The sequence below is a fragment of the Melanotaenia boesemani genome, chromosome 4 (assembly GCF_017639745.1).
Source record: "Melanotaenia boesemani isolate fMelBoe1 chromosome 4, fMelBoe1.pri, whole genome shotgun sequence".
Lineage (NCBI taxonomy): Eukaryota > Metazoa > Chordata > Actinopteri > Atheriniformes > Melanotaeniidae > Melanotaenia > Melanotaenia boesemani.
The window spans coordinates 12,276,064-12,297,211 of NC_055685.1; the positions used below are offsets into that span (position 1 = coordinate 12,276,064).

At 37.6% G+C, this 21,148-nt stretch overlaps 2 protein-coding genes across 13 annotated transcripts in view; one reads left to right on the forward strand and one right to left on the reverse strand.

Moving 5' to 3' along the window:
- Positions 1-9,088, forward strand: part of ank2a (ankyrin 2a, neuronal) — an 80,041-nt gene extending 70,953 nt beyond the window's left edge. For 3 of the 4 annotated variants that reach the window (XM_041982642.1, XM_041982644.1, XM_041982645.1), the window contains 6 exons: positions 2,411-4,051; positions 4,527-4,616; positions 4,939-5,022; positions 5,111-5,275; positions 5,411-5,584; positions 7,088-9,088. In XM_041982642.1, the coding sequence (XP_041838576.1) occupies positions 2,411-4,051; positions 4,527-4,616; positions 4,939-5,022; positions 5,111-5,275; positions 5,411-5,584; positions 7,088-7,102 (2,169 nt within the window). In that variant the 3' untranslated portion in view covers positions 7,103-9,088. The remainder of the gene's footprint in view (positions 1-2,410; positions 4,052-4,526; positions 4,617-4,938; positions 5,023-5,110; positions 5,276-5,410; positions 5,585-7,087) is intronic. The other variant, XM_041982643.1, reaches the window with a different exon arrangement.
- Positions 9,089-11,643: 2,555 nt separating this feature from the next.
- Positions 11,644-21,148, reverse strand: part of camk2d2 (calcium/calmodulin-dependent protein kinase (CaM kinase) II delta 2) — a 55,917-nt gene continuing 46,412 nt past the window's right edge. Inside the window, exons 13-22 of one of the 9 annotated variants that reach the window (XM_041981963.1) lie at positions 21,031-21,068; positions 18,135-18,194; positions 16,843-16,887; positions 16,137-16,185; positions 15,570-15,668; positions 15,063-15,083; positions 14,561-14,636; positions 14,372-14,466; positions 13,351-13,579; positions 11,644-13,250 (exon numbers count right to left, since the gene is read on the reverse strand). In XM_041981963.1, coding sequence (XP_041837897.1) covers positions 13,247-13,250; positions 13,351-13,579; positions 14,372-14,466; positions 14,561-14,636; positions 15,063-15,083; positions 15,570-15,668; positions 16,137-16,185; positions 16,843-16,887; positions 18,135-18,194; positions 21,031-21,068 — 716 coding nt within the window. In that variant the 3' untranslated portion in view covers positions 11,644-13,246. Of the gene's footprint in view, positions 13,251-13,350; positions 13,580-14,371; positions 14,467-14,560; positions 14,637-15,062; positions 15,084-15,569; positions 15,669-16,136; positions 16,186-16,842; positions 16,888-18,134; positions 18,195-21,030; positions 21,072-21,148 lie in introns of all 9 variants that reach the window. The other 8 variants (XM_041981962.1, XM_041981965.1, XM_041981964.1 and 5 more) reach the window with 8 other exon arrangements.

Below are 21,148 nucleotides of genomic sequence, written 5' to 3' on the forward strand. Positions count from 1 at the left end.
TGTGAAAAAAGACCACTTGTGTACAAACATAAATGGACAGTGACTGAGTCACGAGTAAAGAGGACATCCATCCAAGATTTGGTACCCCAACAACGAAAAGAAAATCCATGTGCAAGAACAAGAAAAAAGGTTCCTTGGTCATGGTAAGACAGCACAAGCTCTTGCTTGTCAGTGAGTGCAGTGTTGCTTTCAAAGGTTTTAAAGAACATGGCAAAAAAAAACAAAGTTTGAATGTATCAGGTGCTCCTCAAGCTTCTACTAATAAATATAAAGGCTCTAGTGTCTTGTTGTGGCATGTTTGCATTTCAGCAGATGCGATGGCCCTGTTGTAAAAAAAAGCTAATAGAATTTACCTTTTAATGGTGCCAACTTCATTTTTTTCTATTTTTTTTTATCATTAAATGATCAAAATTTAAATAATTTGCTTTGCACTCTGAAGGTATTTCTTAACAACAAAGTTACGACTGTCAGAGGCATGTGCTGTTTGTCATGCTTGTTCCTGTTCGTAAGCACATGCTCTTCTTAACAAATATAAAAGGATTATTCAAACATACCCCTTTACTGGCTCTGGAAATGTTCAGAGGCTATTCCCCGGTGGTAGCCATACAGTAATGCCAACTCATGAATTCACTTCAAATCCAAAATTGAATGGGATGACATAACTACATGTCTGGATCAATATGCTATTCCCCTCCACACATATTTTAGCTGAAAACACAACATTATGGGTTAATCAGGTTACTTCTTTTCTTCTCTTTTTGTTTGTTTTGTCACTAAAGTGGGTGGTTATTATTTTTATGACAAGCAAAACTGTTTACCCTTCAGGAGATGGGGCAGACCTGCAGACAAGTACAAATTTTTCTGACCTGGAATTATCTACATGTTTACTATTTGTTGTTCCAAATCCTGATTTTGACTCGTTTATTGTGTCTTTCAAACATTTGACAAAAGAACATTATAATGATAATATAATAAGAATGTTTGAAAAATACCTTTAAGCATCTTAATCAATGATGTCTTGCTTTTTCAATTGTATGTCATTAATTGAATAAATGTTATTAACATACAGACAGGTGAAAAGATAAGGGGATAAAAGCTTTAATGAGGTGTTTACCTCAACCCAGAATCACCAGAAAACATGTTATACATTTTTCCACTTGTGCAAAACAAAAGCATAAGCTTCATGCTTGTATATAAATCATCAAGTTGAAACTGGTATAAAGACATAGGACATTAATGTGCTGGTAGAAAAGTAATTTTGCAAGTGTTTAGGGAACAGAGTAAGAAAAAAAAAAAAACAGTGACTAAGTTTTTAGTATATATTGTGTACTTATATTTAGTATATGAATATTATGCTCTGTGAACATGTCATGAGATCAGGTTGCCTGTTCCACCATGTACCATTAGAACAGCTTTGATGCTCCTTGAAAGGGATTCTTTGCAACTATAAGTGGTGCGTTGATGATTGCAGCAGTGTCCTGTCAAAATTTCCTATGTGGGTTAAATTGGGTTAAAGACACTATACAGAACATTTTTCTAACTATCAGCGGCTAATTCTGCATCCTTCTTGGATCCTACCTGTACTGTGAGCTCTCTCCAGCCAGTAAAAGACAGTCTTATGTAGAGTCTTGTCTTATCTCTTGTTCTGTCTCTTTCTTTCTTTTCCTATCTCCTTCCAATAACCCCTCCCCCCCCAACATGATATACTCTTACTACTGACAAGATGAGGGGTTCAGATGTTTCCTATCTTTTCTCATCTGTTTGCTACAACGTCATGTGGCATCACTAATGAAAAAGTTATATAGCTCAGTTTCTCAGCCCCAGGACGCTGCTGGGCAGTGACAGCTCATAAATGCTTGATGGCAAGAAAAATGTGCATAATAGACATCACTGTGCCATCAAATGAATCTGGAACGCTTCGTTTTAAGATTGGAAAGTTACGTAATGTGTCTTTAAGATATGATCATAGCATATGATTCTCAAACTGTGCAGTGTCTTGTGTTCTATGGGAGTATTATCAACCCGTATGAGATCATTTCCATCAGAATGAAAGGTTTCATAAGCTTCTATATATCAGTTTGTTCAACCCATTTGACTCTTTAATCCATAAGGGCGAAATAACCCAAACCATGCAAGCAACTCCCCCCAACATGATATACTCTTACTACTGACAAGATGAGGGGTTCAGATGTTTCCTATCTTTTTTCATCTGTCTGTTTATGTTAATAAAATGTTAATAATTATTACACGTAAGCATGTGGACTACAAATGACATATGAGACCTTGCTGTCATTCTTAAACAATCTTTGTGACGAATGCATGTTTCATTTGAGGTTTTTCATCACCAAAGATACCATGATCATTTTTATTTTTAATTTGTTTTCCCATTCCATTTCACCATTTCTTTCAGATTTCACCTTCATCTTCCAAGATCAATCTTTCACAATCATCAAAACCAAATAATGTAGAGTTAGGACAGACTAAGGTCTCTCCGACTGAGACACCACTCTTGGCACGAGATTCAAATGCTCTCTCCACTGCAAAACTAGAATTAGCAATTCCAGATATCTTGGACTTGAGTAAAACACAATATGGCGTGACAGTGACCAGTCAAAGTAGCTCACCACAGGGAAAAGAAGATGAACTCTCATTGCCCAATCAGAGGGAAGAGTCTGGCTTAGATAAACACGCCTCTGTGATACCAGATTCACAAGACAGCCCAGACAAACTCAACCTCATTTCCTCAGACTCAACGCCAACCTCACCAGGGTCGGGATCCCCACAGCTTGATCAGCTTCTATCAGATCTGAAGGAGATGAAACTTAAGTTTATACAAGAGACACTTGACAAACCTCTGTCAGAATCTACTGTTAACAAACCTGAGGCTGAAGAAATGTACTGGTTTCAAGACCATTCACAAAGAGATCAGTACCCTACAGAAGAGCGTGATACCCAAGGAGCCAGCATGTCATCTGTTGCACAACTTGCAGAAGATAACACAAATGCTGCAGTCACTTCTAATATGACAAAAACTTCAGAGGCAAGTTTTGACATTAACAAAGAAAGTTTTGTATCCCCTACTGAATCCCTCCCAGTTTCAAAATCTCCCAAAAGCTTCAGTGAAGAGATTAAACCATCCAGCAAAAACACTGTAAATGTTGAAATATCTCCTTCAGTAGCTGGTGCACCTGAGAAGAATCTGACTAATCTTTGCAGGGAAGATTTTATGAGTGACATTCCTGTAGATCATGAAGGACATGGCTCAACCACACAATCTAATGAATTAAATGGTGTGATACAGAAAACATCAACACAGAGTATCCAAGAGAATTATTTATGCCATGGAGCTTCCTTTGAAACTATTTCCTCTCAGTCACTGTCTGATTTGACTCCTGAGACGGTTACAACTGCCAGACATTTCAGCTTTGACGAGCTGGCACTAGATCCTTCCTCTGGGAACTTTGAGATATTCTCTGATGATGGAGGTCTAAGGACCTGTGAGCAACAGTCTGAAGAAACTCCGACTCCAATCGGCCATGACTGTTCTGCCATTCAGTCTGCTTCAGTCCAATCAAAAACCGACTTGGCCTCATCAGCTTCTGAAGAGGAGTACAGCGTCCCTCTTGGGAATGTCGACACCTCCTCTGTTCACGATGCCTTTACCCACATATATCTAGAACGTGCAACAGTAATGCAACATGGCACAGAAAGCCCAACCGTTGAATCTTCTGACCCGGAGTCTTACTTCGACTGCAAACAAGGGGTGTCTGATTTCTCTGAGACTGAACCTGACGGATTTGAGGCAAGAACTAAATCAAGTGGAAGTCATGGCGGCCATGTTGGAGTGCAGGAAACATCTCATCAAAAAGTGCTGTTGTCTTCTGGAAGTGAAGATTATGAGGATGCTCCTTTTGTCCACACACCTCCTCTTCATGTGGACAAAGAAAATGAGGAATCCCTGCACTCTTCAGAGACTTCAGATGAAGAAGTCACCTTTTGTGAGACTTCACAACTACGTGGAACATTTGACATTAATAAATCTCTGAGAAGGGTAAGATGACCTGGTGAAAACTTGCAAGCTTTTTTTCCCAAAGCTAAGCTTTTTTTCCCCCAAAGCTAAGCTTTAACATTTGCTTCAAAGATAAATGACTGCTAACGCTCTGGCCACACAAGCTGGATCTAAAACTCCCTGTAACCCTATTTTTTTAAATTCAGAATCATGCAGTTCTAACTCAGCATGTCATTTTGTTGCTTCTAATTAGCAGTATAGTGATCAAATGAGCTGTTTATTTTTTCACTTTTTTCATTAGCAGTTTGTGCATTCTTTATCTAAATAAGTAAAAGCATGGTTTCTTTTACAAATGCTTTTTACATTTATAGAAATTCCTTGTCATACCTTCCAGTGGAACCAGAAAATGCCGATTGGAAAGTGCGCTTCTGTTTATGGCTTGCTTTGCTGCAGACACAACTTACATACATTATATTATCACCCAGTAAATCTGAAAGAATTTGTGTTGCTTGCTCAGGAGATCACCACAGAGCTTGGATCAATATCAGAAAGTTCAGATGAGGAATTTTTCACCACCAGAATAGTACGAAGGAGAGTTGTCATTCAGGTACCCGACCTGGCGTGGATGGTGGTGCTAATTCCTAACCAGGCCATGTCTTCACTGGTTAATGTCTAACAATGTTTAATGCATTCAATTTGAATAATAATATGCCTTACTAGACATATTTTATTTGCACTGATGGCTGAAGTTGACAGTGTAACCCTGTTTGTGATTTCTTAAAATCCCTTCGTGTCACTGAACCTTGAGTGCTAGTTTCGTGTCATATTTCCTCTCTAGCATGTGTTTCCATTAAGCACCGACTTAAGCACATGAACATCACACGGACCCAAGAAAATGTTCCTAAAAGTTCTTCCTGTTTTTCTTACAGGCTGAGGAAATTGCTGACCTCCCTTCACAGTCAGTAACGGAGGAGAGGTACAAGGATGAAAATGGGCACATAGTTGTGAAAAGGGTAACGCAAGATTCTACATATGCTTCAACAAATATAGTGAGTTATTTCCTTAAATGAATGCATCGTGCAAATACATTATCCCAATCAGGTCACCCGTAAAGTTATACGCAAGTGTGTTTCTGCGGATGGTGCGGAACATGAAGAGGTGCCACCAGAAGGAACTCCTCATGGGTCCGTCACTGTTTCGGAGAGAGATGGATACTCAAAGGTGGTGAAGCGGACTGTAGTGAAGAGTGAAGGAGATCACACAGAGGTGTGTAAGATGCACATTGCTGTATATGCCCATTATCATCACCTTCAGTTTCTCTTTTTAACAGATTAAATCTGAAAAATAATATCTGCACTAATAAATGCCTTAAATAAACCTTAAGTTTTCATTTTGACCAAGGTAACATTTGTCGAGCGTGAGGGTTTCCACTCATCAAGGCAAGATGGTGCTGAAGCTTGTAAGGTCCGCCGCTCAGAAAAGACAACATTGTTAGAGGGTGACAGGACAATGACTTCCCAGGGAGATCTGTCTTTGGCCTCCGACCTCCCATCAGCCAACGATGACTTCAAACAGGTGTGTCTATAACCTTTTTGTTATTATTCTTCAACCCAGATTTCGTGGCTGAGATTTAATATACAGTTTATTCACTTCATATATATTCATTCAATCTAATTTCCAAAAGCTGAGACACTGTGTAAACTATAAATACACATAAGTGATCTTTTAAATCAGAATCAAAAAACTTGATGACAGAAATTCATAAATAAGAATAAAAACCAGACCATTCAGCAATCATTCATGTTTAATAAAAGTTGAGAGGATCATATGAATCAGTGTGTTTTATCTTTTTCATAGAGTTAGAGATCAATATCTGTGGTTCTGATAGTGATATGATTACTTAATTCTATCTAAATTGCTTAATTTAAAAATTTGAGATGTCTTCTTTCCTGTTTTCCATCAAACATAGAACTTAAATAATTAGTAAATTATTGCTTTTCGTCATCATTTGCATATTTCATGGTGTCCCTGCTTTATGAAAACAAGAATAAAACACGTATGTCTCATTATTCATCAACATAATGCAGCTCAACATCCATCCCTGTGTATTTTCTTGCAATGTCTCCCTTTCATGCCACCAGGCACCAGGTTTTTTTGGTGGTTTTTGCGGAACAGAGCTCCCTCCTGTGGTAGAGCGAGAAACTGTAAGAGAGGATGGAACTGTGGTCAGGAGGTGTGTGTGTGTGTGTGTGTGTGTGTGTGTGTGTGTGTGTGTGTGTGTGTGTGTGTGTGTGTGTGTGTGTGTGTGTGTGTGTGTGAAGCAGGGCCCCTGTTTAATCATATGTGACTGTGTGTGACTACTTTTAGTGTAGGTGTGAGTTTTCAGATTCAGTAAATTCACTAAGTTTGCTAATTTAGCTGTGGGTAGTGAACTGTAATGTTTTTTTTTTTGTTTTTTATCGGCCATCAGAAACATCAGCTTCAGAAGAAGATGTGACACAAAATAGAAAAGAAATATTTATTACATTTCAGTTTATCATTCTGCTTCTGTGGACATGACATTTTCTAAGATTAGTGACTTTTTATACACTCTTTATATCCAGAGTGAAATTACATATTATCCTATGTACCAGCTGGAATTACATTTATCACACAGTTGAGATGGATCTTACTGACCATGACTGTCTAATCTGTTTCTATTATTTTACTGAATGGTATTGTAGATGCAGATGCACTGTAGCAGTAGAAATGTAGTTTGTTAGGAGTCAAATTTAAGTCATTGCTGCATAAACTTGAGGCATCTGCATATAAAAAGCAGCTGTTAAGTGGCATGTGACACAAATTAATGCTGGATTTAAAAAGCATGACGCAATCTGCATGGGAATTTACCATTTTTCCTAACAACCACCACAGCAGATGAGAAGGATTTAGTTGACTCATCTGGTTCCACTTTGTAATTTATACTACTAGATGATGTCATCACATCCTTCACACTGAACATTCAATATCCATTTAGCTACATAAGACTCTGAATTGTCCTTTTTTTGTGTTTTCTCTCTGTCCTTGCTTTTTCTTTAGGGCCCACATGCGTAAAAGTCGCACCCTCAGACGAACAGTGGTGAAGAGAGCTGGGCAGAACCAAGAGGTCCTAGTAGAGCAAACAGATATCTCCAGAAAAGAGACAAAACCCTGTGACCTCTAAAAGCAACTCCACCAGCTCTTTCATCGCTGCTATGAACAAGGAGGACAATGATAAGGACGAAACAGAGGAGGGAGAGTAGAAGAAGAATGCTTAAAACTCTCCCCTGCTCCTTGGCTCGTCCACGCTAAAGTCCCTGCTAATCCTATGCATCAGCCACATGCAATCCCAGTGTGTACCTCGCACCTCAGAGTTACCACAGTCTTCCCATTTTTCAACCTGGAAGATGACCTTTTTGTTAACAAAGAAGAGTTTTTCTTCCCTGACTGGTATTATGTATTTCTAATTTTCTTTTCATGTTCTGATGTTGTTTTGCCTTTTCTGTGACCAAAGAAAGCCTTCTGTTGTTTTCCTGATTCATTTTATTATGAATGTCAAAATCTTGTCTTAGTTTAGTCTTTATCCTGTGGTAGAGCAACAAAGAAAAAAAAAATCAATTAAATACAAGAAAACAAAGGAACACAACTAACATTAGCCGTCTTACAAACCTCCCGAAGGTGAAGAGCATTTTACAGATAAAATACTGCTACTGCTGTCTGAGTAGGTGCTCGAAATGAAAGACAGTATTTCACATTGCACTGCCTCTCACAACTCAGATATTCCTTTCTGAAAACTTTCACTCACTTTCTAGCCTCTTTTTTGGTTATTTTCTTTCATTCAGGTGGTCAAGATGTCACAAAGAGAAAACCATGCTGTATCGACACCGAATTTAACTGCTGCTGTCGTGTTTCGTGTAGACTACGTGCATTCTGTCTTTAGTAATTGTGTATTCTCTATAATCTGAAAATGACTGACATCTATAGCCTAGGAATTATTAATCACTCATGTGAAGTAGAACAGGCATGACTAATCAACATCTGTCAGTTTGATCCTAGCTTTGACTGCTTTGTCATTAAGTAGATGGTCCTTTAGCCTTTCTTTCCCCACTGTGTGTCTCTCTTGATTGTGTGTACCTCTTTCTTTCTTTTTTTTTTTGCTCTTTCTCTTAAATGTTTGATAGACTCATATTGTATGGATGGAGAATGTGTGAGTGAAGCTACACTGCAGGCACTGAATGTTTCTCTTTGCATGTGTTGAGTGAAATTTTGCATTTTGGTCAGAGGAGAATGATGCTGGTAATATCTTGACAGGATTATGAATTCTGTTGTTTGAAGTTGTCTTATTTTAGAGTTTATCATTGTTTTATTTGTATGTTGGCTTAGTTTACAAGTTATTTTAGAGTATTTGTTCATTTATCAGGTCCCTCATTATTGTAGTTGGGTAATGAAATCATCACAGACTTCTGATATGGCATCTGTGTTGAAATCAGTAGGCATTAACAGTTTTATTTAGGAAAAAAAAGCTTTATTAGTTCACCTTTTTCAATAAGGAAATGCTGGACTAAGTTTGTAATATGTTTTAGAGTGAATGGATGTATGTATGGTTGAAAAGTGTATGTTTATTTTACACAAATTTTACACTCTTGAATGTCGGGTGGAAACACTTCCATGCTTTCTGTGCACAGGATATGAGGTATATTAGAATGATAAAGTAACACGGGACAAGCAGATTGAGAGCTTAAATATGCGGTTATCCACACCCCTGAGCATCGCTGATGTATGTGTCTGCAACATGTATTTATTTCACTATCACTGTTTCTTTGTGAGTTAGAAAAATGTAAAATACAAATTAGTGGAAGTTCACTGTGACAGGTATGCTTATAATTTGACAAATCAGCATCCCTTTTTTCTGTGATGACAGTTATATACATATACAGCGCATATATAAATAAATAAAAGGGCATGTGTTACTGTATCAAAATTCAAAAATGACAAAAAAAACAAAAACAAAATGACTGCAGTGTATCTATGACAGATAGAGAATAAAAATCTACAAACATACTTGTGTTTGATTATATCTTATGAATATGTTTATCATTTTTTAAGTTCTCAGTATTATTTGGAATAATCAGTGCTACTGTGAAAAGACTTTAAACTGATTAACCAACTGAAGAACAATGTAAGCAGGACACGCCTGCCTTGAGTTTGAGGGGAGGACACACCTTGTGCTGCCCCCTGCTGGACATCAGGAGAACTTCAACAGGAGATATTAGTCAAACCAAGTGTATAAAATTTTGGTCTGAAATATAAAATATGACATATTCTACCTCAGTCAACATATTTATTAAGACTCAGTTTGAGAAGAAATATCAATTCACATAAACAGAACAGGGTAAAAGTGGGATGGGAAAAACATTTTCCATCAGTTCACAGGCTGTTTTTTAAACTCTTTCCACTTCATGAATTAAAGCAATAATGGATCATTTTTCAGTTCTATTTTAGCTATACATACATACATATATATATATATATATATATATATATATATACTGTACACATACATACATACATACATAAAATCAGGGCCATTATCCAAGATGAAACATCTAAACTCCATGAATATAACAGGAAGATGGCCCCACTAAGTGAGTGTCTCAGGCAATGGAACCTGGAGGAGAATGAAATGGAGGAACCATCATGGGAGAACAAGCCTCTGCATGGGATGTACCACCGAGAGATAGCCGAAGTTCTACCAATGGCTAAAGAGGGCTGGACTGAAGGATAGCACAAAAGATCTAGTCATGGTGGCACAGGAGCAAGCCTTGAGCACCAGGGCAATCGAGGCCTAGATCTACCACACCAGGCAGGACCCCAGGTGCAGGCTGTGCAAAGGGGCCCCTGAAACAATCCAGCACCTCACAGCTGGGTGCAAGATACTGTCTGGCAAAAAGTACATGGAACACTATAACCAAATAGCCGGCATAGTGTACAGAAACATCTGTGCAGAATATGGACTGGAGACCCCTAGGTCCCAATGGTAAACACGTCCCAAGGTAGTGGAGAATGAGAGAGCTAAGATCCTGTGGGACTTTTAGAAACAGACTTAAAACAATGGTGGTGGCCAACCAACTGGACATTGTGATCATGGATGAGCAGCAAAGGCAAGCCATAGTGATCGATGTATCCATCCCCAACGTTGGAAATATCAGGAAAAAAGAACACGAGAAACTGGAGAAATACCAAGGACTCAAGGAAGAGCTGGAGAAAGCTGGAAGGTGAAGAAAACAGCAGTACCAGTGGCCTCCGGAGCACTGGAGACCATGCCCCCAAGACTGGACAAGTGGCTCCAACAGATACCTGGAGAAACATCAAACATCTTCAACCAGAAGAATGCAGTCCTAGGAACAGCTAAGACTGCGTAGGACCCTCAAGCTCCCAAGACTCTGGTAGAGGACCCGAGATAGAGATGAACAGCCACCCAGCCTACCCAGGGATGGTGGGTGTGTGGGGGAAGAGAGTACTATCTGTGAGGGACATAGCTGTCATTTAATGATGTGACCAGAAGTCTGGTCAGGACACTGTTCTTTTAGCTGCCCCTCTGGGACTGAGTACAGTTGTAAAAACATATCAAAGGACCTTATTACCCTCCTGCTGTGGTCGGTCAACGTGAAACCTCGCTCTTGGGGTCCTGCGCAGAGATAACAGCTCCCAGATGGGAGCAGGGTATATAAAGAATTGTTCTGAACTGGAAGTTCAACATTATCTGTCAACCTGTGGGTTTAAACTCTGTGTGAACAGCTGTGTCTTCTCCTCAATCTGAGAGTCTGTTGTTCATTGAGAGTTTTTTCCTAACACAAAGATATTTATTTTGGTCCTCTTTACTACCAAAGGAATTAGATTCTAAGAACAACCACTTGAAGAGAACAAAATGCTGTTTTTAGTTTATTTCTGTGTAGTTTTTAAGCAGAAAATTAAATGCAAACAAAACATGAGATCAGTGACAACCATGTCCTCATGTTGCATTCATGTACTTATAATACAGTAGCTTTAATGGCTCGATTCAATTTAAATGTGCTTATTAATATAAATATAATACCTTCTACAAAACTGTAGCTAATAAAACTGCTGACCGATTTATTAACTTGTACTACAAGGAATCCAACTTGTGGTTTCAAGAAGTATGAGATAAATACAGATTTGGACAAACTGAATCATTATTCCTTTCTTTTACAGAACAGCAACTACTATGGACCTGCCGACATTTTTATATTCATTTTTTAAATGAATTAATTAAATTGTTTTTATTTATATTATTATTTCTCTAAATTCTTTTCCACATGGCTTTCACGTTTGTTATTTCTCAGTGGAATCTGAAGATTACACACAGAAGCAAAATTTTAAAAGCAATGCATAAAAGGAAAGAGCAAAAGCAATGTGAAAAGGAATAGGGAAAATTATATATACTAAACTAAATCATAATGTAATTTATAAAATTAATAATAATAATAATAATAAATCTCTTTAGGTTCCTAATTCATTCAAAGCATTTTGTTCTGGCGCTGCTTGCATTCCATACTCATTCCATTACAGCAAATGAATCAGCCACTCAAGCCAGGTTCAAACTCATTCTTTATCACACCTTTTAGCTGATATATTTATTTCTTAAACATGTTAAGCCATCCATTGCCATGCTGGCAACAGGTACACACCATTTAAGGAGTGGTGCATTGCATTGACATCATACTTTTTGTCAAAAGAAACATTTATCATATTTTTCCCCCTTAAAAAAAGAAGAGACAAACCATTCTGAAAATAGCAAACAGTAGGGACAACAAAGACACTGTCGTAGTCCTGCCATGGTGAAACCACTGGCTAGCAGAAGCACTGATCAACAAGGAAGACATTCCAACTTTTACCACCGTCCAACTCTTGTTTGACACTCCTTTACTCTCCTGATTGCAACATTTTTCAGTCCAATCCCTTTATGACGCTCTCAGGTATTCACTTGAAATGATGGAGATGGAGGGGGCCTTGGCTCCATCTTCATTATCTGCACCTTCTCTATGCAGCTGGCAAAGCAACACTGGTATGACAGCAACAGAAACCCTACAGACAGTCACACAATACAAGTACAAACATTATGAAAAATTAACTTGTTTTCTTCCAGGATTTATACAAAATGTAAGAGGTGCTTCGGCAACCAATACTTTATTTTTCCTCTTGTTCGACACAAGCTTTTGATTGCACTGGATGCTATCCATAACAGTGGATTATTGATTCGACAACAGTTCTGTGATACTGGAGGACATAAGAAACATTTGGGAAAAGACGGATGCACAACAATAACAAATGGAAACAAACAAATCAGTGATTGACAAATTAAACAGAAGATATTATAGTTTCATATGATCTTACTCATAGGAACACCCCCTTCCCCCATCATGCACTACACAATAGTTTTCATATGTTACATATATGCTACATTCTCTTATTTCTTATTTCACTGATATAAAGGCAAACATATCTCAATGCAAAGTGTAAGCTGCTTTGCTTTTCTTTACATTTAAATTAGTACTATAGTTTGAAATCTGACAATTTAAACAGTATGACTTGATTCATAGCAAACATAAATGTAGCTCATTAACTGGATTTTACGTAAACTCCTCTGATAGCAAGAATAGCAATTTCAGTGTTTTTTTTTTTTTCTTTTTAAATGTACTTTTCATCAACAATCACAATGTATATACATCACCAGAACTAAAGCAAGCTCAATTTTTAACATTCTGATCTTCCAAATGTTTTTTTGAGTTGCACACACATAAATACACATAAAAATACAGAACTTATTTCTGGGAGAGGTTACAATAGTAGAATTTTTTTAAACATCTCTATTTTATATTTCAAATGCATACCAAAACATCTTAAAAAACAAACAAATAAACAAACAAAAAAGGTCTTAATATGCTTGTGTCGTTATGTCCAAATACGGTGTGCAGCCACCCTGTGGTGGTTTCAAAGGATGTCCATTCATAAAATGCCTTAACAGTAAAATGTAATAGTATTTGTGTCCTGTGTGACGTCATATCCTTATAGAAGGGTCAAAGGTCTAAAGAGCAGTCATGGGTTGGCTAGTTGACTGCTCCACTAGATATGCTGATGGGATTTCTTCTTTTTTTGTATTTTTTTTTTCTTTTTTGTTGACCACTTATTGATATTCCATTAACTGCAAAAAGAGAAAAAGAACAAAAAATGTGGAAATAAAACATTGGTGGGTGTGACAGCAAATTTTCAGATTAAAACCACTGTTGTTGTGTATTTCTTACTGGGAAGGGATGCTGGGGGAGCCTGAGCGATGGAAGTGAATGTTCTGCCACTTTCCATCCCGGCGGTGCCACACACGGGTCTCTTCGGACTGCATGGTGCGTGGCATGCCGTTACCATCCATGTACTGGGTCAGACGAATATAAGCGATACACGCTGCATTTTCCCCAATAAGGTGGACATGTGGGTTCAAGAGGATGGTGTGCACTGGCTTATTCCCTTTGGACAGTGCTGCAAATGACAGATTACAGAAAAAGAAGAGTGAGCGAATATAATTTCCTCACCTACAACTCAATGTTAGACACCTGTTATGATAATCTAATGCAGCTGCATGGCTGTTTGCCAGCAAAACAGTGATTATTCCTTGTACTACTAATTTACACGAGGAACTGAACTCTCCATATGTTGTTTTTGGGTAGCAGACTAGCACAGGCTTGCCAAGTGATTGAGGTTTCTGGGACATATCTGGTTTATCTGAACTATTTTTACCCAAACCAAGAACACTCTGCCATTTATGGCAGTCATTATTCATTAGCGATTCTTTGCTCCAAGGTTAGCCTGTGCCCTTGCAGCAAACACAAACTGTAAACTGATAGGACTAAGCAGTAGTCTATTTCATAACATGCACTTTGCAGATCTCTGCTGGAAGTTAGAAATCTTTTGAAATCCACTTTAAATTCATTGCACTGAAAATCAAGTCAACAGGAAACCAAAATGCCTTTCAGCAATTTCCTCATGTAATAGATCATTTTGTTTAAATAATCCCAAGCAGCTGAAAAAAAACATAAATAAACTGATGGGAACAATAGAGCATTCTTTTTACTGACAACAAATTTTGATGGCTAGCTAAGTGGCTTTTGCACAACTGGGAGCAAACTCAAGTTCAACTTCCAGCTACTTTGCTTAGCAGCAGTATGAGAATGATTTTGATCTCAAATGGTTGTGTCCTAAAAATGTGCATATATGGGGCCACTTTCAGCTTATTGTGTGTCAATATTCAATGCAAAATTTTCTTAAACTCACCATTCTCAAAGTAAAAACGATGGAAGTCATGTCCTTCCACCAGATTACCCAGGGCTTCAGGCTCAAAGGAAGTCAGACCAGGATCACAAATCTTCCTGTTGCACCAAAAGTGGACAGAATCAGAAAAGGTAGTAGAAAAAATTCTTTATAAAGTTAAATATTATTGCAAGTAAACATATGAGAACTTACGCATAGGCTTCAAAGTCTCCATTGTTGATAGACTCAATCAACTGTTCAGTGACTTTAATAATTTCCTGTTTGCGAGCTACAACAACACAAAACCAAAGATTTCATCATCAACAAAGATAGAGAACACACCGTGGCTTATTTTTCAAGCAAACGCTCTGAGTGCAGATAAAGAAAATCTGACATCCAATCAACTTCAAATGGGTTCTAGTCTAAACATCTGCAGGATTTCAAAGGTATTAGAAATGGAAGGCGCTCAAAAAAAGAAAAAGCTTTTCACATTTTCTTTTTCGTTCCATATATGTTTCATATCTGAGTAACTAAAGAAAGAAAGAAAGAAACAGAAGGAAGCCTCCCATGACTAATAGTGATATCAGGCAGGGAAATGCAGGATGACAGGATTTCTTTCACTCAACAAAGCTGAAAAATGGACAGACAAACCAATGCTCAGATGCAATGTATTTACTATAAAGGTAGTTTTCACTACGTATGATTTGACAGTTACCTTTATTGTTATTGGTGCAGGCTGGGGGACATTGAAAAAATTACTTAAATTGTGCAAAAAAAACAGACATGTTAAATAATAAAAACTGCCCGCCAATTTTAATTCCCTCACAGACAACAAAACTGAATGTATGGGAGTGTATATGAGTTAGCTCTTCACTGTAAGAGACTTTTTAGATTTGGTCAGAACAAAAGGCAAATAGAAGAAAAAAGGAGACCTCTATCTAGAAAGCACAAATATGCAAAGCAGAATCTTTTACAAACAGCAGAAAACGTAAGGAAAAAAATATTTAGGGATCATGAATAGAAGTTTAATTTTACCGAAAAAGGGAAAACGACTGCAGCAACAATAATATCAAACTACAGACAATATTAAATATCAAGCTGTATAAGCAAAACAAATCATTCTAAAATCAGGAGCACGGGATTTGAGACACTTTACAGAGAGGTCATGGTTCTAGATGATGTAAACGAAACAGGGCATCTCCCCTTCTGCAGAAGGACTTACTCTGAACTGAGGAGGTGGGAGTCTGTCTCGAGTCAGACATCTGTGAGGAACGACTCTTAGAACTCAAGATACCGCTCACTAAGCCGCCCAGACGAAGGGCTGACAGACGTAGCATGAAAGATGGGCGTGTGATTTGGGTGTCAAGTGTTTGTATTTGTTCAGGAAAGGAATTAATGAGAGGGAGAATGATATTTTCAGCAAGACACAAAAAAGGGGGAAAAAATAGAGAGGGGGCATTAAAAAAAAAGCTGAAAACATAAGATCATACACAGAAAAAAAAAGTTGTCCTTAACATTCTGGTATCAACTTCAGGCAATAAATGGGGAAAAAGAGGATGCATTTGAGGGTAAGTCAGGAAAAAAGAATGAAACAATGAAAAAGAAAGAGAAAGAAATCAGGGAATTTTGCAGACAGCCAAAAGGAGAGCTGCAGTAGTTAACTTGATATCAACTGTGTGGTTAAACAGAATGAAGAAACACATACAAAGGAGTGATCAGACCGGTTGGAAATGAAGAGGGCTGGCTGTTGTAACTGCTGTGTTGTACAACTCTTGAGGGTCTTTCCTACCTTTAACATCTTCATCCTCAATGGTAGTGTTGGCACTCTCAATGGACTCCTGTCAAAGAATGATAAACACATCATGTACTTGTAACGGACGAATATTTAAAGGGAAAAATCCACTTATAAATCAAATGTAGACAGTCATGGAATGAGATTGTGGATTTTTGAGTGGAGGTTTGTGAAGGGGGTGGGGTGCTTTTAGCTCCAGATAGTTCAAAACGTTGCAGTGCTTATATAGCCTTGTGTTTAAGTACATCTTTTACCAAATTAATTTATTTCAGCCGATATATGAACTAATCAGAGCCCTAGAAATGTGCACATGACTTGATTCATCCTAAAATTTAGGTCGGTAATGAAGAAGCTTCCTGTGCATGGGCATGTACATTGTGAAGGTGTGAATAATGGAATTTTCTACAAAGTTTTTCTTCAAAACAGGCGGCCAAGTTGTTCTTCTGCTAATCATCTTTTTTTCCTGAATATAAAAACATCTAGCCCCACTAGCACACTCAGCTGGCATGGGTTTAAATTGTTGGGCTGTGTGGAGCCACGTATAGTGCAAATGATGAAACAGGCCTTGTTGTAATGGTGAAAGTGCTGACAAGCCCTCAGTTAAGTGATATTCACTTAATCCAAACCTTCAGAAAAATTATAAAGACATATTGATGAAAATGGTGGTTTTTTTTTGTGTTTGTTTTGTTTTTTTGGGTCGTACCTTGTTTCCATCCACAGGATTGTGAATCACAGTTGTCTGTGGCTCCTACAGAGAACACATAAAAAAGAAGATGTGGTATCAAATAAAACAAACAAAAAACAAATATGATGGCATTGTTTATGGAAATGTGTATGTGTACTTGATGTGTACTTTAAGATATTTAGTTTAAAACTGTAAACACTATCTATCTATCTATCTATCTATCTATCTATCTATCTATCTATCTATCTATCTATCTATCTCATTGTTGTCTTATATGTGTGTGTGAATGTTCTACATCAGTTGTCTGAATTTTTGTTGAATCGATCCTGATGACCAGCTGAGTCCTTCTAATCACTCACCCAGATTACACTAGATTATAACATCAGCAGTCTCTACTGTGTGTTTGCATATATATATATGTGTGTGAGTGTGTATGTGCATGATGATGAAGACAGAAAGGAGGATAGAGAGAGAGAAAGAGACAGATGTCATGTGCCTGTGTTCATGCGTAATCAGTCTGACAGCAAATGAGGGGACAGAAAATCTTCAACATCATGCAGAGCAGCAGTCATATGGCCTGACGCACGCAGCCAATGAGCAGACAGTACGCAAAAGCCAATCAGAAACAACCCAGGAGCCCACACACACACACACACAGCCATGCACAGATGAACTATGCCAGCAACAAATCCTGAATGATGCACATGTAGAATCTTGTCAGGAATTGGTGCTAGCCGGAATAAATAATGTTACTGACTCGGAAAGAGTTCATGCATGGAATGGGCAGAAAAGACAAGGAGAGGGGGTTTGGCATGAATGGGGGTTGCCCTAATCACACCAATTGAAGTCCAGTGTGTTAAATAATGATATTATATTAAATTATGTAAAGCCCAACATTAGCTTTGCACAACTCTATATACTCCAAGCATGCTCTGCTAATTCAGATGAATGTGTGAATGAATACATCAATCTGAATTCTCAACATCTTTCAAGGTTAGCTGTATTAGCTGTATAAAAGACTTTATAGGACATGCTAGGCACTCACAATTTGTTTTACATACTACTTCATTCAGGGATAGCCTGACGCTGAGCTAGACGGCTGTTTAACTTTATGTTACTTCCAATGATTTTATCAATATTCTCACACAGCCTGTCAAGAATTGAAATCTCGTCAAGCAAGGTGGAGATCAAAGAGAAAATAATCTAACTTTCAAAAAGCAGTGAGCCTGCACCTCCTGCACAGCGGGATGTGAGGTTTAGATGTTTTATGAAAGAAGGTGTGGGGTGTGAATGAGACTGAGTGTGTATACCAGTGCAGGGGCAGGGCCTGTTTCTTTAGGACTGGTCACTGTGTTGGCTTTGTTGTTGACCTGCAGGGGGCAGTGTAGAGGGGACATGACACACATACACACTTTCAGGCACGCAGAAGCACATCCTCTCACTCTTTATCGCTTGCTCTCTCTCACTTCCAACCCAACTCATGTGTCCCAAAGGTCTGATGCTACTGAGCATTACTTTAACCAAATTATGGAAGTTGCGCTTCTTACATAAAGTGGATATAAGGATGCAACGTGTATGGATTAAAGTTATGCGTCATTTGTTGGTAGCAGCAATTAAACTGAGATGTCATGTAAAGCTGAGCTGTAAAACCAAACTTCAATGTGCACAAACTCACTATGCATATAGGACATTTTCAATTGAATATAACAATAAGGACATATGATAATAATGAGTATATTTTGACCCAAAATCTTAATATTGTCATACTGGACTTTGAAGAGACATGAATTGGGCCTATTCAGAGGAAAACCACTAATTCTAAATGAGGTGATGATGTAGCATGTTTCATACTGCTGGCCCTCTGACCTAATGTGCACATGCATTTCCTGTAAAGTGAAAGGATATCATTCCTAAACAAAAGATATGTACTTTTGATTTTCTAAATTTAATCTTAAAGAAAATGTTGTTGTAAAATGGGACTTACTCAGAGAATGTCAAAGTTTATTTTCATTAATGTTATTATTTTTAAACTATTATCTCCCCCTCTAAAAACTAGAAACTTCATCTCACTGAAGATGCTAACACTAGAAGGGGGAAAATAAACTAAAAAATTGCCTAAGTTTACTAAGTCATAAACATGAGGGGGGAAAAGAATTATAGTGTTGTTTTAAAGTAACCACATGGTTTGATTTAAATAGTTGGATCAGTATCATCACACTGCTGAGACCACAGCTTCCAAAGTATCAGTAGGTGGTTAACTACATTAAATTTTATAGACAGTTTACCAAATAAAATGTTGCCTTTAGGCTGCTTGAGATTTTAACCAAAACTTTGTAAACAACTGAAGAGTTTTAAATAACACTTTCTAAAACACTTTTCATGCACTTGTGCAACCCAAAGTGCATTACGGAGCCAAATAAAAAACTCAAAAGAACACAACAATGGAAATAAAACAAATATTAAGAGGAAAGTAAGCCAGTATACATAAAGATACAACCCTAATTCCAAAAGAGTTGGGATTCTGTGTAAAATGGAAAAAAAACAAAACAATATTTGTAAATTTTGTTACTCAAAACTGAGACATTTTTCCATTTAATGGAAAATATTAGCTCATTCTGAATTTGAATAAGTTGGAACAGAGTGATGCTTAACATTGTGTAGCAAGAAAATTCAAGTGTTCGTCTGACGACTGAACACTTTTCCATGTTGCCTCTGACCATTTTAAATGAATCCCGGTCCAGAGACGATATCAGCGCCATTTACTCGTGGCTTTTGCAGTGTGATGGCATTTATCCAACACTTTTTAATAATGTATAAAAACCTACAATGCTCTGATTTGGTCATTGTAAACATAGTGCAGTAAAATGGAAGAAAACATGTAATGAATAGCTGACCACTTGTGAATATGTGAAAATGTTTCTTTAAAAAAAAAAAAAATAAATAACAATTTTTATCCATGAAAGTGTTTCAGAAAAATGTGCAAAAAAGGCCCTCTAAATACAATATAAAATATAGATAATCCTTAATAGTGCAGAGGTTGCCCTTCATTTATTTATTTATTTATTCACTTAACTTTTTTTTTTTAACTAAATGAGGGTCACATGGTTGGGAATAAGGTCCCCGGGATGGATCTTGCCATGTGATATACTGTAGACCCGATTAAAGTCCAAACACAATGATGCTAATTTAAAGAATGTAAGCAAAGGTCCAATATCAAATAAACACTGAACTGGATGAAAAACAGACACTCAGAATCAGTCAGTTGAACCAAACTCTTAAAATCTTTACAGAACCTGCACAGACATCAACACATGCATCTTGCTTGTATGCCAGGTGCAGGAAAATACACTCAAAGGCCTTGGAGAGCCGCAAATTCAGAAAAAAGGTCAGAGCATAATAGAGCTTTTGCAGTAAAGATTAAATGATTATGGAAAAATATGAGACATGGTAAATTCAGGAAATACACACAGGTAGGAAACTAAAGAGACTTGTAATGAAACTAAAGACTAACTCCTATATTATTTTATATTTTAAGTTTGACAGGTCTATTTATTCCTTTCATGCTCAGCTATTGAACTGCTTTCTATATAAACTCTGCCTTCACAAGCTGCATCTATATATTGTCTGCTTTACCCCAAAATTGTGTTTCCATCCTGAGATTCACTGCTGCAGGGACAAATGTTCTGCACAGCCGTTTCAGCCCTTCTACTTGCTTTCAGCTTCTTCTCTGCAAAAACTTTGGCTTTGAATTCTGAAAGACGTATTTCGTAACAATTCAAGAAAAGCAATTATCTGAATGTTTCAAGCCCAAAGAAGAAATCTGAAGGCATGGGAAAGGTCTCAAGTTTGAGCAAACAACAGGGAAACTGAGAGTGGAAACAGATTTTAGTTGAAACAGAACACATGTGCATGCAAGCCAGAACTTGATAACAAGGAATGCTGCTTTTAAGAAGAAAAAATACACTCTTGACTGAAGACATAATCACCATCAGTGTGGTCTGCTGTGTCTCAAAACAACATTAATATCAAATGAAGAAGAAAAAGAAGAAAAAGAACACTTCCTGCAGCTTTGAGTGACTGTCCCTGAATGATGATGTTAAGTGCACAATGCATCTTAATAATCAATAAGGCCCCACCAACGCTGAACATTCCAAGAAAAATAATGCAAAAAACAAGCAATTGTCCTCTCTGTGCAAAGCAACCTACCTTAACGCCATCTGGCTTCTTGTTGAGCAAACTCTTAGCTGCTGCAGAGGCAAAGAGGGAGACAAGAGTTCAGCACTGGAGTTCACAAACAGAGTTACATGCCTGAAGCTTCTTTAAC